A 13,712-nucleotide genomic window follows, 5' to 3' on the forward strand; every position below is an offset into this window, starting at 1 on the left:
TTGTGTTGCAGCCAGCGTCGATGCGAACAGTGCCGGTTGAAGTGAACAAAATTCTTGTGAACATTTTGTGGGCCTTGGAAAAGACAAACAAACAAAAAATCTGTCTGCAGAGAAAGATTCTTTAAATAGATTTCAGAATTATGTATGTATAATTCTGTTCATATATAATTTCTTTTACTAGAAGAAATACAGGTGAAAAATTTAAACGGCACTTTAAAAATTAACTCATGTCAAATATAAAGTGAACGTAATTTTACACACAATTAGAAATGTTAATTTAATTTGAGTAATAACTTCTATATTTAATTACAGACCTCTGGATATGTGAACACTTATGCGCACAAGTCAGTAATGGGGTCAGGGATATATAACACAGGGGCATGCAGGTTGTTTTGAAAAGTGGGCCACATAATCAGATATCCATATGTGTGTGAGCCGCATTAATTTTTAATTGATAACAATGTTTGAAGTACAGTGAAGTATAGCCTGCTAGCATGTCCCCTTGGGGAAGTCAGTTACACGACTACTACTACTACTACTAGTAGTAGTAGTAGTAGTAGTAGTAGTGGGCAGGTGGTTAGGCCCTACTGATGTCCTAGTTCATGGTTTTTTGTTTGCTACTATTCTCAGGAGGGCCACACCAGGGGTCAGGCGGGGACGCATTTGGCCTATGGGCCGCATGTTGGATGCCCGTGCAATAGATGAAAGATACAAAGAAGCAAAGGCTAGAATCTAGATCTATCTATCTGTCCATGTTTTAGAGCTCACCCAACTCAGGTTTCAAGTCATTCCCTGTTAAACTACTAGAAGGAAAAGGTAAATGGTCCTGGGATGTGCGAGTCGACAGTGTTTCCATCTGAATGAGAAGAATGCCAGTGCAGTTCCATGGCCCCAGTGAAACGCATGTAAAGCTTCCTGTGCAATTGACCGCTGCTGCATTCTGTGTTTGGCATGTACCTGTGATGTTTATAGCAGCTGTGTTGTTCTGCTTGTGTTTTATGGTCAGTAATGCACCAGTTATTATTCTCCACAGTCCCGTTTCACACAGTAATGTGATGTAGACAAACTGTTGGTAATAAACATTTAACCTCCCACTTCCTCAGTGGTACAGGACTCGAAGCACTAAAGATGAAAGTGCAGACATTTGTCACTAACTTCATTCCCTTTTGAGTTTAACAATATGTAGTATTGTTGATTTTTTCTTTGCATATTATTATTATTATTATTATTACTTTAACAAATGATCATTTAAAACAAGTTATGAAGCAATTCTCAAACGAAATGTGGAGTTTCAACTGTGAGCAATTAAAGGACAAATCAAGAGTACATAATTACGCAGCACTGATTTCAGGCTGTGTCTGTATACCTAAGGACCTCTCGTATGTCTGTGAAAGTCCGATACCTCCTAGGAGACAGCACTTGCGGTCCGGTTTTGTGTGGTGGCACTGTGACATCATGAAGATATTCTGGGGCATTCTCTTATTAAATATTGACTACATACAATCAAAGCAGCAAGTTAGAAACATTTGTTTTATTCTTCACATAGTTGTTTTGTCCTTTAAGCTCATCATCCTCACTGCAGGAGACAAACAGATAATGTGTGACAAAGGCGGATATTTTAAACTGTGGGTTAACTTGCAGAATATTAAAAAGCATAAACAATTGATAAGCTTATTTAATGAAGAAGGGGGGGATCACTTTCATAAAACAAGATGGTCTGTTTTCTAGGACCGAAGGTAGCCTGTGACCCGAACCCCACTCTATACAGTATGTGGATGTGTTTTCGTTTGACGGGCACGGTGAGAGAGATCTGAGCGTGGTGGTGGTTGGCCCTGCTCTAGCTGGTGTATTGCTGCTGGGTGTTTGTGGACCGCTGTGCTGTCAGTGGGAGGTATTAACTGCCTGCCTGCGCCCGTCCCTCAGCAGCCTCGCGCAGCCGCAGCCGCTCCAACATCGCACAGGACCAGCAGGGGGAGCCGGAGGCCAGCTCCCAGGAGTCCCTGCAGGAAGTGCTGCCGGAGGAAGTGCTGGTGATCGCCATGGGTACTGCCCCTCAGACCGTTCCAGGGATGATGTCAGAGAATGAGGTAATAAATACCCCGGTAATAAATCCAGTCGGGCGAGAGCTGTGTGGAAGTTTCAAGAATGTACAGATGAAGGGTCAGAGTCAGCTTCGTGGCAGCTTGTTCCGCACGACCTTGGAGCACCTCCTGTTTTCCATCTTGAACTCCCTTCCTCTCAAGTTTATTTTTAACATTTTATTAAAAAATAACTACTTTAGTCACGCCCCTTACAACCGGAGAAACCATTGGCGTGCTATTTTGCATATGAATTTGATCATTGTTAAGATATCTGCGGTTTTAACTTTGATCTCTTGAATAAATTCATACCTTTCCAAATGGATAGTCTAGAACAGAGTTTAAAAGATTTAACCCTACAGCAATTTGTGTTTAAATTTTGCTGCCATCTGTCCTAATAAAAAAAAAACTTAAACCAGTAAACACAAGCCATCTGTAATATGGGGTTTTGATGGAAACCCTGGCAGCTGATTACAAAAAAGCTGAAGTTAAAAAGGCTGCAGCTTACGTATTTAACCAGGTGGCTTCATCGTGTGTGCTGTGAAATTAGCCTCCTTGGAATGCACTACATACGAATACATTATCAAAACTCTTGAAGCTTCCTTAAAAAAATAGAGCTTCAGCTAAACTTATATATATATATATATGTAGAGAGATAGAGAGAGAGAGGGAGATTTAAAATATATTGAAAACACCCATTGAACTTGTATTCACATTCATCTTTGTCCGCCTCTCTCTCTCTCTCCCAGGTGTTAACTATGCAGATGACAGATGGTGGTCAAGGCGAGGTGCCAGTGGATGACACTAAATTACACGGCAAGCCAGACAAGACCCTGCGCTTCTCTCTGTGCAGTGACAACCTGGAGGGCATTTCGGAAGGTGTGTGTGTTCCCAGTGCGACCTGCAGATGGCAGTCTTTCCCTCTGAAAGCTCTGGCAGTATTGTGTTTATCTCATGCATGCATTATGCGTGTCTGAAGTTAAAATAATGTGTTTATTCTTGCCTTTTTTGGTTAACACCTGATTATTATTATTATTATTATTATTATTATTATTATTATTAAGGCTTGTTTTTTTCCCTGAACAAAGCTGCAGATTGAATTATACACATTAGTATGGAGTATTGAAGGGGCAGGTATACTGGCTGAAGCACTGCAATCAGATTCTCAGTTGCAAAGCATTCATCTTAAAAATAATTAGCCAGTGTTTGTTTGTTTGTTTGTTTAGTTTTGGCAGTTTAAGAGTCTGTCGTCTGCATGATGTGAATTGTCTAACTCTGTCTCTCGGCAGGTCCTTCCAATCGCTCGAACTCGGTGTCCTCACTGGATCTGGAGGGCGAGTCCGTGTCTGAGCTGGGCGCTGGGCCGTCGGGTAGTAATGGGGTGGAGGCACTGCAACTCCTAGAGCATGAGCAAGGTCTGTATTTTAAAACGCTTTCTCCCATGCTAGGTGCACTGGCTGCCCTGCTGGCCTGCTGGCATGTTTTAAAATTGTCCTGCTAGCTGGAATGGGGCAAAAAACACATAGGAGTAGTAGAATTGTCTCTTGGTGCTGTCCTCACTGCCTACTTAAGTCCGTTCTGGTCCTGCATTCCCCAGCCACAACGCAGGACAACCTGGATGACAAGTTACGGAAGTTTGAGATCCGGGACATGATGGGACTCACGGACGACAGGGACATTTCAGAGACGGTGAGCGAGACCTGGAGCACTGATGTCCTGGGCAGTGACTTCGACCCCAATATCGATGAAGACCGGCTGCAGGAGATCGCAGGTGAGAGCGCGGTTTGTTCTCCTGGGCTTCGGCTGTTGGGCCTGTGGAGGTGGGCCAGGCCAAAACACTCATCATTTCACATACTTTAACCTCGTGGGCTATTGACAAAAATATGCACAGAAAAATCTTATCCAAATATCTTTGAAGATGATTTAAATGTATATGATTTCTGATTCTTCCAATACAGGCTTCAGGTGTTAGTGTGCCATCTTGTGGCATATTTGTAACACTACATCCCATCTTTTTAAAACGTATAACATTCAGCATCCAGTATATAATTAATCCTGGAGCGATTCTACAAAATTATAGTCAACAATTGTGATATTTCTCACTGCATAAGTGTCACAGCTTAATAAACCATGCAAAGCAAATACATCATCTGTAGGGTCTTATTTGTTGGCGAAAATCACATCTAGAAGGCTAAATCGTCAAGAACTCCAGAAGGAAGTAAATCTCACACTTCATTGTAATCCCTAAAAGTAATTGTATTAATAACAATCCAGCATTTCGACACTAACACATCTTCAGCAGGGTCACCCCATTAAAACTATTTATTTTATGATCAATGGCCAATATGCTCAGATCCCTGTTTTTGCTCTGAGATAATTTAGAAGTCAACACAATCCTTAAATTGACAAGCTATATTGTGTCATCAACAGAAGAAACGCACAATCCACTTTGGGGGGAAATGAAGAATATCACAGTAGCATTTAAACAATTAATGTTTGTATTTTTTACAGTAGCCCTTTTAAGCCCTTTTTACATCTTCCATTTGAATTTGATTTAATAGCAGTTTTAGTTATTCCATCACATACGAAATAATATCTTGATCTAATGCTGCATTCGTTCTCCCTGAAGTAATTTTCATGCAATGTCCCCATTTTCCTCTTCTACATTGGAGGAAAGATCAAACCTCAAAACATAACAATGACAGTGAACAGCGAGTCGTGTTAATCAGAGATGGTGATGGATTGACTGGAAGACGGCTTTGTTTTTCATGTCTTTGTCTCAAGACATACTGTTAATGCCCAGGGCTGAATTGTATCAAACTTCAAGGGAATTGATACTGCATAGATAGATGGGCCTTTGTTTGTGTATATATGTGTGTGTATATATATATATATATATTTGGAGAGTGATAGAAAGTGAGAGACAGATGGAGCTTGTAGATATTTCTATATACTATCATTGCTACTCATAACATCTCCAATCAGAATGCTCAATAAGATAAAATAACTCAATCTAAAATGTTAATCTAATTTTATAACCTGCTTTTTTTGTGGTATTTTCCCCAACCCCCCACTTCTACTCCCCCCCCCACCCAAACCCACCCCTCATTATATTAAACCCTGACATTCACTCGGTCCCTGCAGTGTTATTGACCTTGGTTCCTTCTCATTTGCATCCAACATTTTTCATTCTTTGGAATATGGCGTTCGGGGACTTTTCCATCATTAAGTGAATTTACAGCGATTTCCTTGTGTGTTTTCTCCAAGGGATTCAGTTATGAGATGCACATTAAATATCCATTAATACCTCATTATCCCACTGATAAGATTACCATGATAATGAGGCAGAAATTCTAATTGTTTCACTTCTTGTTGTGCCACTCATTTAATCATATACCTGAAAGACAGGGCCGCATGCCCCTACCTTGAAACCTGTAAACAGCGGCAGCAGGGTAGAGATTTTACACCACTAAAATAAAGTATGCCTTGTAGCTGTACTTTCTTTTTCTCAGTCAGTTTGACGGCATTGTGAAGTGTCTTGTCTGTGATGTGTTGCAAGCAGGACCGGGAAGACAAGATTGAGGTCTCATCCTGCTGTCTATCTGACTTAAAGCACTGTATCACCGGCCTGTTCTCTCACAAAAACATCCACTTTTTTTTTTTTTTTATTTATGTTAAGATGCACACCCCCCCAGAATGACATCCTGCTTTATTCATGATCTCTCGTATTCATTTAGAGATATCTTGAAACAATGTTATTGGACGGTATCTCAGATTCTTTTGAAGGAATCTAGAAATCACTCGGATATCTCAAACGGAAACTTCCAGAATATCCCCCAAAAATTTAACTCTCTTCAATACATTTGCAGATCGAGTTTATACTCATGCGACATGTTTCATGTTCAGATATCTTCCGTCCAGCTACATTGGTTCGCCAGAATGTTTCATGCATATCTCATTGTGCAGTTTGAGTTGTGGATGTGTGGTAATTTGGCTTGCTTTGCTGGTGGGTGTTTGCAGGAGCCGCAGTGGAGAACATGCTGGGCAGTCTCCTGTGTCTGCCAGGTTCTGGCTCGGTTCTCCTGGACCCGTGCACTGGATCCACCATCTCTGAGACCACCAGCGAGGCCTGGAGTGTGGAGGTGCTGCCCAGTGACTCAGGTGGATACAGAGCATTGTTGTGAGCCCATGGCCGAGCCCATGGGTTTTATACTGGGCCCCGCCCTATTAAAATGACCAGTCTTGACACAGATAAACGAAGAAAACACATAGACACACATTCCTATATCTTGTTACTTTGACTGGTGTTCGGTACAGAGCCCAATCAAGACAACTAATACTTAGAGGTTCAAGAACCAGACCATTGCCTGTTTTTGTTGTACAGATGCTCATTATAATATGGCAGGGATCTGTGTGCGAGAGTGAGTGAGTGTGATGCTGCTTACCTGTTTTATTTGATTGCATGTTTTTCATGCTAAGAAGGCATCTCTCTGGTCTTCTGCCTCCCCACAGCTCTCAAGGTGTGCTATTGAGGTGTAGTAGGCCTTGACACTGTCAAGAATCGAAAAAAATCCTGACCGTGGCTCTCCGCATGTTCTACATCTGTCTTCATGCTGTCAGAGCAGACGTTGCCAAATTATTTAAGTCCCCTTTTGAAAGTATAGCAGAGCTGCAGAAGGTTGAGATCATTGAGCAGGTCGGCAGTACAGTGGTTGTACAGGGAGGTTGTTCTGAACATGATTTCATTTACCACGTTTTCCGAACAACACGGTAAAATAATTTAGGAACAAATTCACTTAACACGGTCCAGGTTTCGGAACAGCACGTTGTGGGAGAGGGTTGGACTGTGCTGAAACTGACAAGAATAGTTTTGTCACTCCCTGCATTCTCTCTTGCCATTTTGGAACTGGTATTTTCTAAGATAAATAATCATACAACATGTTTCTTGTTAATTTATTACATACAATGTATACAAGACTAATATGTTTAGTTTTTTTAGTTTTATGACACTTATTTCACATTTGTCTCTAGCTGGCTTCCATTGGAATGCATCTTCTTTTATAACCTGTTTTCCTGTGGAGAAAAGGGTTTCTTTTAACAGTTTCAGATAGCATGACCATTTTCAGGAACACATCTTCCGTGTTAAGTGAGACCTCCCTGTACACCTGGTGCACTGGCTTTGATTTGTTTTACATTTTTAATCTTTGCAAAATATTTTCACTTCCACAGGGACTTGCAACACCTTCAGGCAGTTTCAAATTAAGTGTTTCATGAATGTGTATACCAAATTAAATATATAGTTCGAGCGATTGGAACAAACTGTTGGAGTAGTTTACTCCCTTTATATTAATCAAGTACACAATTGCAATATACCCAATGCTAAAATCATATGCATGATTGACCTGATTGTTTCCTCCATCCCCCCCTACCTCCATTTGCTGCCTGTGTTTCACACTACAATAATGCTATCTATGTTTCGCCTGAAGCTCCCTGCTTGTTTCATGGCTAAGCAGCGTAAAACAAGACTCTAAAGAGCAGTTCAGTAGCACATTATTACAAACGAGAATGCAAATTAATGCTCCGGTCACTAATGAGGTACTGTATGAAAATGCATTGCTTGATTGTTCATTTGAAGCCATGCAGATTGGATAACATTTACTGAAATACTGTATAATCAGCCCTCTTGATAGATTGTGTGTTTTAAAAGAAACAATATTTACATGCATCTCGTACATTCGTGTCTCTGTAAACTCTAAATGAGATCCACATGTGCAGTACATGAATATAGATTTATTCATACTGCTGTATTACATACCTGTGGTTTAAAATTAACAAAGGTCACATATGGCATATGCTTGAGCATCAAGTTGGTAGTTGTACAGACTCCAGCAAAATCAAGTTCTTGTGTTTTGATCCTCTACAGAAGGTGCAGTGCTAGTGATAACTTTTTACACAATGCAAGGCAGAGAGACCAGTTCTGTTATATTGATGTAGATGTCATCATGCACAGAAATACATGCATAGATGTGTAAGTAATGTTAATGATGAAAGGCTTAACCTTCACAAGAAATGTGAGGTTCTGTGCGTTCCAAACTCTGGTGCGTTCCTGCTGCTCGTCCCTATTCACTAGACTGTGTGGAGCTGGCTCTGCTGTGTTCTTCACACCTGCACGTTGCAGCTGTATCCGCTCCTGACTTGTAGAGCTGTGCCCAGCCTTTTGTTAATGTGCCACCATATCTCTTGGATAAATAACAAGACTCATTTGAGGAGGGTTAATTGAAATTCATTCCCATTTTCAAGTTCAAATTGGGCAACAGTTTAATTATGTGCACAGTGCAACAATCCATTATCTAAATCACTGTTTTTCAGAGGGTGATGTGATGTTTTGTGACAGGGCAGTGCCACCTCAACGGGATATTAATGGAGCAAAAGTTAAAAGAAAAAAGGCTGTGTCAATTTGTTAGCTTCGAATAATTGTTTATCACATTTGCAGTTTTTATGAAAGATGTGATTGTGTAAAAATAAAATCGCCACAGGGATTGCTTGTGAAATCAAACCCCTTCAGTTCAGAGAGAGATTCTATTGCCTTCAATGCTGACTGCTTATTTAATGTGGATTGTACAGATGGCAAGTATCTGGATCCTCAAGGGCAGTTTTCAAGTGGAAAGTGTCACATTATCCTTAGTTGTGGTGAGAAACACAGTGCTTTGCTGGAGCGCTGTGCTGTGTCCCTGCTGTGCTGATGTATGTGTGTGTGTCTTCGTTCCTCAGAGGCTCCTGACCTGAAACAGGAGGAGCGACTACAGGAGCTGGAGAGCTGCTCTGGTGTGGGCAGCACCTCCGACGACACAGAGGTGCGAGAGGTCAGCTCCCGCCCCAGTACCCCGGGGCTCAGCGTTGTCTCGGGTATGTACAGAACCACAAACTACCAAGCTCGTTTGTTTGTTTGTTTTTGTTGGTGGGCAGCGGGCATTGCTAACGTCCCCTCACAACCTTGTCTCAAATCCCACCAAGGTGTTATGCAAATCGATGTAAGCTTGTAGTTCAAAAGGCACGACGAGCACAAAAGGGAGCACCCTAACACCGTAGCATTGGCTTATGCATCACACAGGGCCCAACACCCACGGCTTTTGCAGAAGGCTGATATGGATGGCAGTGTTCGTATGGCAGGGGCTCGGCACAATGTGTGAAAACCAGCCTTAAACAAATTCAGGCTTACCATGACAGTCAACCAATGACCATAATCTGCTGGTGTTGTCAAGGTGATTGCACCTAAGATGATTAAACTGAGTTCCTCCTGGACTTGCTAGGCGTTTGCACAAAAGGGGTCCCTGAGGCTCCCTGAGATGAATCATTCCCAGTTGATTATTATTCTTACGATCTCCCCCCCTTTTTTTCCCTTCTTAACCCAGGGGAACACTGTGGCCAATTTAGCGATCCCCTTGGGTGAGCAGTGGAGATCAGCAATCCAACATGCATGGGACTGGAGCTGCTGTCTTGTCATATTCACAGCTCTTCGTACACTTTTCTTATTTTAGGTTCCCGTGCTTTGGAATCCGTGGCTGTGACAATTCTTGGGCCAATAAGTTGAACTTCTTGGTTCTCTGTTTGCGGGAGTGGCTGAATAAAATAGTTGACGTGCCCTTTCCCCTGAACAGGTATAAGCGCAACCTCAGAAGATATCCCCAATAAGATTGAAGACTTGCGGTCCGAGTGCAGCTCCGACTTTGGAGGGAAGGATTCGGTGACCAGTCCGGATGGGGAGGAATCTGGACATGGTAGGACAAGTTGGCGTATTGCGATGTCTTACCCCACGTGCCATTTAATGATGGTTTTAATGGCAGAACAACATTGCGGTGATAAGGTTTTCCTGTAAAAAGGATATAAAAAAAAAGAATGGTACTACAATCACTTTTCCACTGATGACAAAATGTTACGTTACAAATGGGGCAATTACAACTGTTGGACCTCCCAAATACTGCTTCAGCTTGCTTGTTGCTATATATATGTATGGGATGATATCTTATTTCCTTTCTAAAAATGTGCAGTATGAGACTTTATTTACTAACAGAATACAACATAAAGGATCCATAAATGACATGTTTCTTATTGTTCTTGTCAAGTTAGTGCCAAAAGCCTTTCTGTAAATTCTAATCCACCTTGTTAGGCTTAATGCTGAGATGAATTATCATGGCCTTTTTGCCTTCACAGGAGCGCATCACTTAACATCGCCTCCTTGTCAAGTGGACTCTTTGCTTGCCATGTTTGATCCTCTCTCCTCTGGAGAAGGTAATTGAACCCGGCCGGTCTCCCCACCGTATCATTGGTAAAGCTTTCTTTCTGCACTGAACATTATAATCATTAACTTAGTCTAATGACATGAACTCACACAGCAGCTTGAAAGCCTAAAATGAAATGAATGGATGTGCATTCATAGTTTATTCTACTCATTAGTGAACAAAATATGTTACAGTAGAAGTATTGCATTATAGAAATATTATGTAGGCATTTCAGCTTCTCGCGCAGGGTGTATTTTTTTCTTGGTCCTGAGGGAAAATTGTATATATGTTTTTGTTGGTCAGAATCTCTCATTAGATGGCACTGATTTTCCTGATTAGGCGATGTCACAATGTCCTTACTGAAGACCATAATAGAGCAACAGTAGTTAATTTCTGTAGCTGGGTGGTGGCGTGACAGGATGTGAGACCTCACTTCAGGCACATTGGCATGCTCCTCGATCCTACTGTGCTCGTGGCACTGAGCTTTCTTCTGGAAACTTTACAAGAACAAAAATACCCTTGGAAAAGACTGTTTAACTTCAGCCTGGTCATTGCATTACTGACTGCTTTGTCTGTTAAGTTCTTTCTGGAATTTGTGTTTTATATATTGATGACAGACTTGCACTGGCAAGAACTCCAGTTGCAAACATTAGGTAGTATGCAAATTAACACAAGGGGAATTAAGACATGCTACTACAGAGAGGTAGTTCACAGAGGACACACAGAAGAGGCTGACATCACTTGTTGTGTCAACCCCCCCAAAAAACAGACGGAAATCTTTCTTATTTCAGCTGAGGCTCCTATAAAGTCTGTGTTCTCTGTTGCACACCCAGGGCAAACGGGGCCCGCGGTGGTCAGGCCAAAGGTGCACTACGCCAGACCCCCACACCCGCCCCCCGACCCCCCCATCCCCGAGGCATATGCCACAGGCCAGGAGCAACGGCTGTCCATGTTCCATGGTCTGACAGTGGCGGAGCTGGAGCAGGGCAAACAGAGACACTCGTACCCAGAGCGCTTGGTACGCAGTCGCAGCTCCGACATCGTGTGTGCTGCCCGCCGGCCCACCAGCGACCCCGGGCTGAACCGCCGCATCAACGCAGAGGACCGGGAGCTGGTGGCGGGAATGCAGGCCTCCTTCAGCTTGGGGACCTCCTCATCCCCCAGCAAGGACTCGCTCAAAGGAGAGGTAGGGCCACCGTCTTTTGTTTCACCCTGTTCCCTTGCCCTGCGTGATTGTTGGATTTCTACTTGCCAGCGTGAGAGATTTTCCATCTCGTGAACGGCAGGGCAGAAAGGACAAGAGGATTGTAACTTTGTCTACAAGCAAACGCATAGTTTTCCAATGTACATTAAATTGAATTTAGAAGAAAACTGACAATCAACTATGTGTGTGTATATTGTTATGCCTATGAAGAAAACATGTTTAAGCTAACCAGGGCCTGCCTGGCTGAGTATCTTCAGCCTTGCCAGATTCCTGGTTTACACATTTACAACCGCTGTGAGAAATCAACTCTCCAGTCAGCTGACAGCAGGAATATTGAGCCTGCTTCAAGACCAAACTGGGGATTCTTCCTGGCGTCTCTAATCACCGCAGAATTATTTTCAATAAGATACAGGATTCAGTTGCCCATATTAATTTTGATCTCTCATCCTGTTCACCCTTATTTGATCTGTAAATGTGGTAATAAGTGAGTTTCCCCCCTGACCCCCCATCTTCATATTAATCCGAATGGGTGAAGTCATAAAGCAGAATCTAATACCTGAGATCTATGAATACAATAACAGCGGGTAATTTAATATGCACAGGCAGAGGACAGGAAAGACAGTGATGATGAAAAGTCCGATCGCAACAAACCCTGGTGGAAAAAGCGCTTTGTCTCTGCAATCCCTAAAGGTAAGAACAAATTGCTGAATTATGGCGCTGTGAACTGTCTCTGTCCCTCTCTCTCTCTTTCCTGCTCTTTCTCTTCCCTTTCTCTCTCTTGCTAACTCACTCTTTCTGTCTGTGCTTGCTTGGAAGACAACGGCACAATTGGCTTACATTGCTTCAGTTGACATTATAACTTTAATAACTTGTATCCACATAGGCAAAGTGAATCAGAAATGATGCTCGGGGGAGAGAGATGCATTGTGACTAGTGATTACACTGGTCAGAGAGCTTCCAAGATTGATGACAAAACATTTAAAAAGATTAAGACAGAACCATTTTTTTTTTTTTTTTAATTGAATGTGCCGTTCTGGTTAGCGTCACCTGTGTTTTGAGGATAGATATCGTATTTAAAGGTATATAGCCCGGGCAATACAACTTTTTTTTAATTGACAACCATGTTTCGGCATATGATTTTTTTACAACTGTGTTTCAGTGTTTCAGATGAGATGGAGGGAGGTGTAAATTGTACCCTATCCAAGGTCAATTTTAGGATTTAGATCACTGTTGGAAATCACTCAGTCATTAGAAATCTGAGTAATACAGATTTCATTGATGTATTCCTGGGTAGTGTCCTCTCTGATTCCTACAATGTTGATTCACTTCATATGTACACACGACACAGCCTGTAAAGGGACTGGTGAAATACCGTGCAGTATTTATGTTGCATTTATATATTACTGTTAAATATTTCATGCAAAAGAAACCGTGGAATGGTCCAGCATATGTCATGCTTATACACAAGGCAGAGATTAAATTAAACTGCAATGTCCATGCTAGTGCCGGGAAGATAATGATTATTACAATATATAAAGAAACACTCATTAACACAGTATAATTTATCGTAGGCAGTCGTGGACAATGGAAAGCAAGGAGAAAGCTTTCTTCAAAAAGTTAATGTGGGGAAAAAAAAGAATGTTACAAGCAAAGGTGATAATTGCTGTGCAAAATACATAAAATACTGTAAATTCCCATTATCTTCCCTGCACTCAGTTGATGCTTATCAAGAGAATGCAGAATCTAGTCATAGATTGAAATGAGTGTGAAAGGCCAACTTTGTTTGTTGTGTCCCTCATACAGTGCTGTATTGGACGGCTGAAAGCGAAGTGACAGGTAAAATCTTCACGTTAGATGTCTCTATTTAGTTGTGGCCGTGACTAGCTTGTCTGAGTGTTAGCCAGTGCAGAGGAGACATGATGAGCAGAGGACGTGTGTCCTTTGATGTGGCTGTGGTGGTGGTTTCTGCTTGTGATGTGACATGGTGAAGCCTGTTGCACTGATATAGCCTACTTCTTCTTCTTCTTCCTCTTCTCCTTCTTATTCTTCTTCTTCTCTCCCCTTTACCTATTAATGAGTAGACATGATTCAAAGCATTACAAGGGCAAATAACACCGTGGGGAAGGGCCATTTTTGCTCTTCCTGAGTGAT

The 13,712-nt window shown here is 42.0% G+C and overlaps 1 protein-coding gene across 2 annotated transcripts in view; it reads left to right on the plus strand.

The window, feature by feature from the left end:
- The window catches only part of gapvd1 (GTPase activating protein and VPS9 domains 1), a 51,540-nt gene that overhangs the window by 24,107 nt on the left and 13,721 nt on the right, over window positions 1-13,712 (plus strand). Inside the window, exons 8-18 of one of the 2 annotated variants that reach the window (XM_066713140.1) lie at window positions 1,924-2,087; window positions 2,828-2,957; window positions 3,368-3,493; window positions 3,676-3,849; window positions 6,099-6,239; window positions 8,850-8,984; window positions 9,737-9,856; window positions 10,290-10,367; window positions 11,191-11,543; window positions 12,164-12,251; window positions 13,365-13,397. In XM_066713140.1, coding sequence (XP_066569237.1) covers window positions 1,924-2,087; window positions 2,828-2,957; window positions 3,368-3,493; window positions 3,676-3,849; window positions 6,099-6,239; window positions 8,850-8,984; window positions 9,737-9,856; window positions 10,290-10,367; window positions 11,191-11,543; window positions 12,164-12,251; window positions 13,365-13,397 — 1,542 coding nt within the window. The remainder of the gene's footprint in view (window positions 1-1,923; window positions 2,088-2,827; window positions 2,958-3,367; window positions 3,494-3,675; window positions 3,850-6,098; window positions 6,240-8,849; window positions 8,985-9,736; window positions 9,857-10,289; window positions 10,368-11,190; window positions 11,544-12,163; window positions 12,252-13,364; window positions 13,398-13,712) is intronic. The other variant, XM_066713141.1, reaches the window with a different exon arrangement.

This window comes from Amia ocellicauda, chromosome 9 (genome assembly GCF_036373705.1).
Source record: "Amia ocellicauda isolate fAmiCal2 chromosome 9, fAmiCal2.hap1, whole genome shotgun sequence".
Classification (NCBI taxonomy): Eukaryota; Metazoa; Chordata; class Actinopteri; order Amiiformes; family Amiidae; genus Amia; species Amia ocellicauda.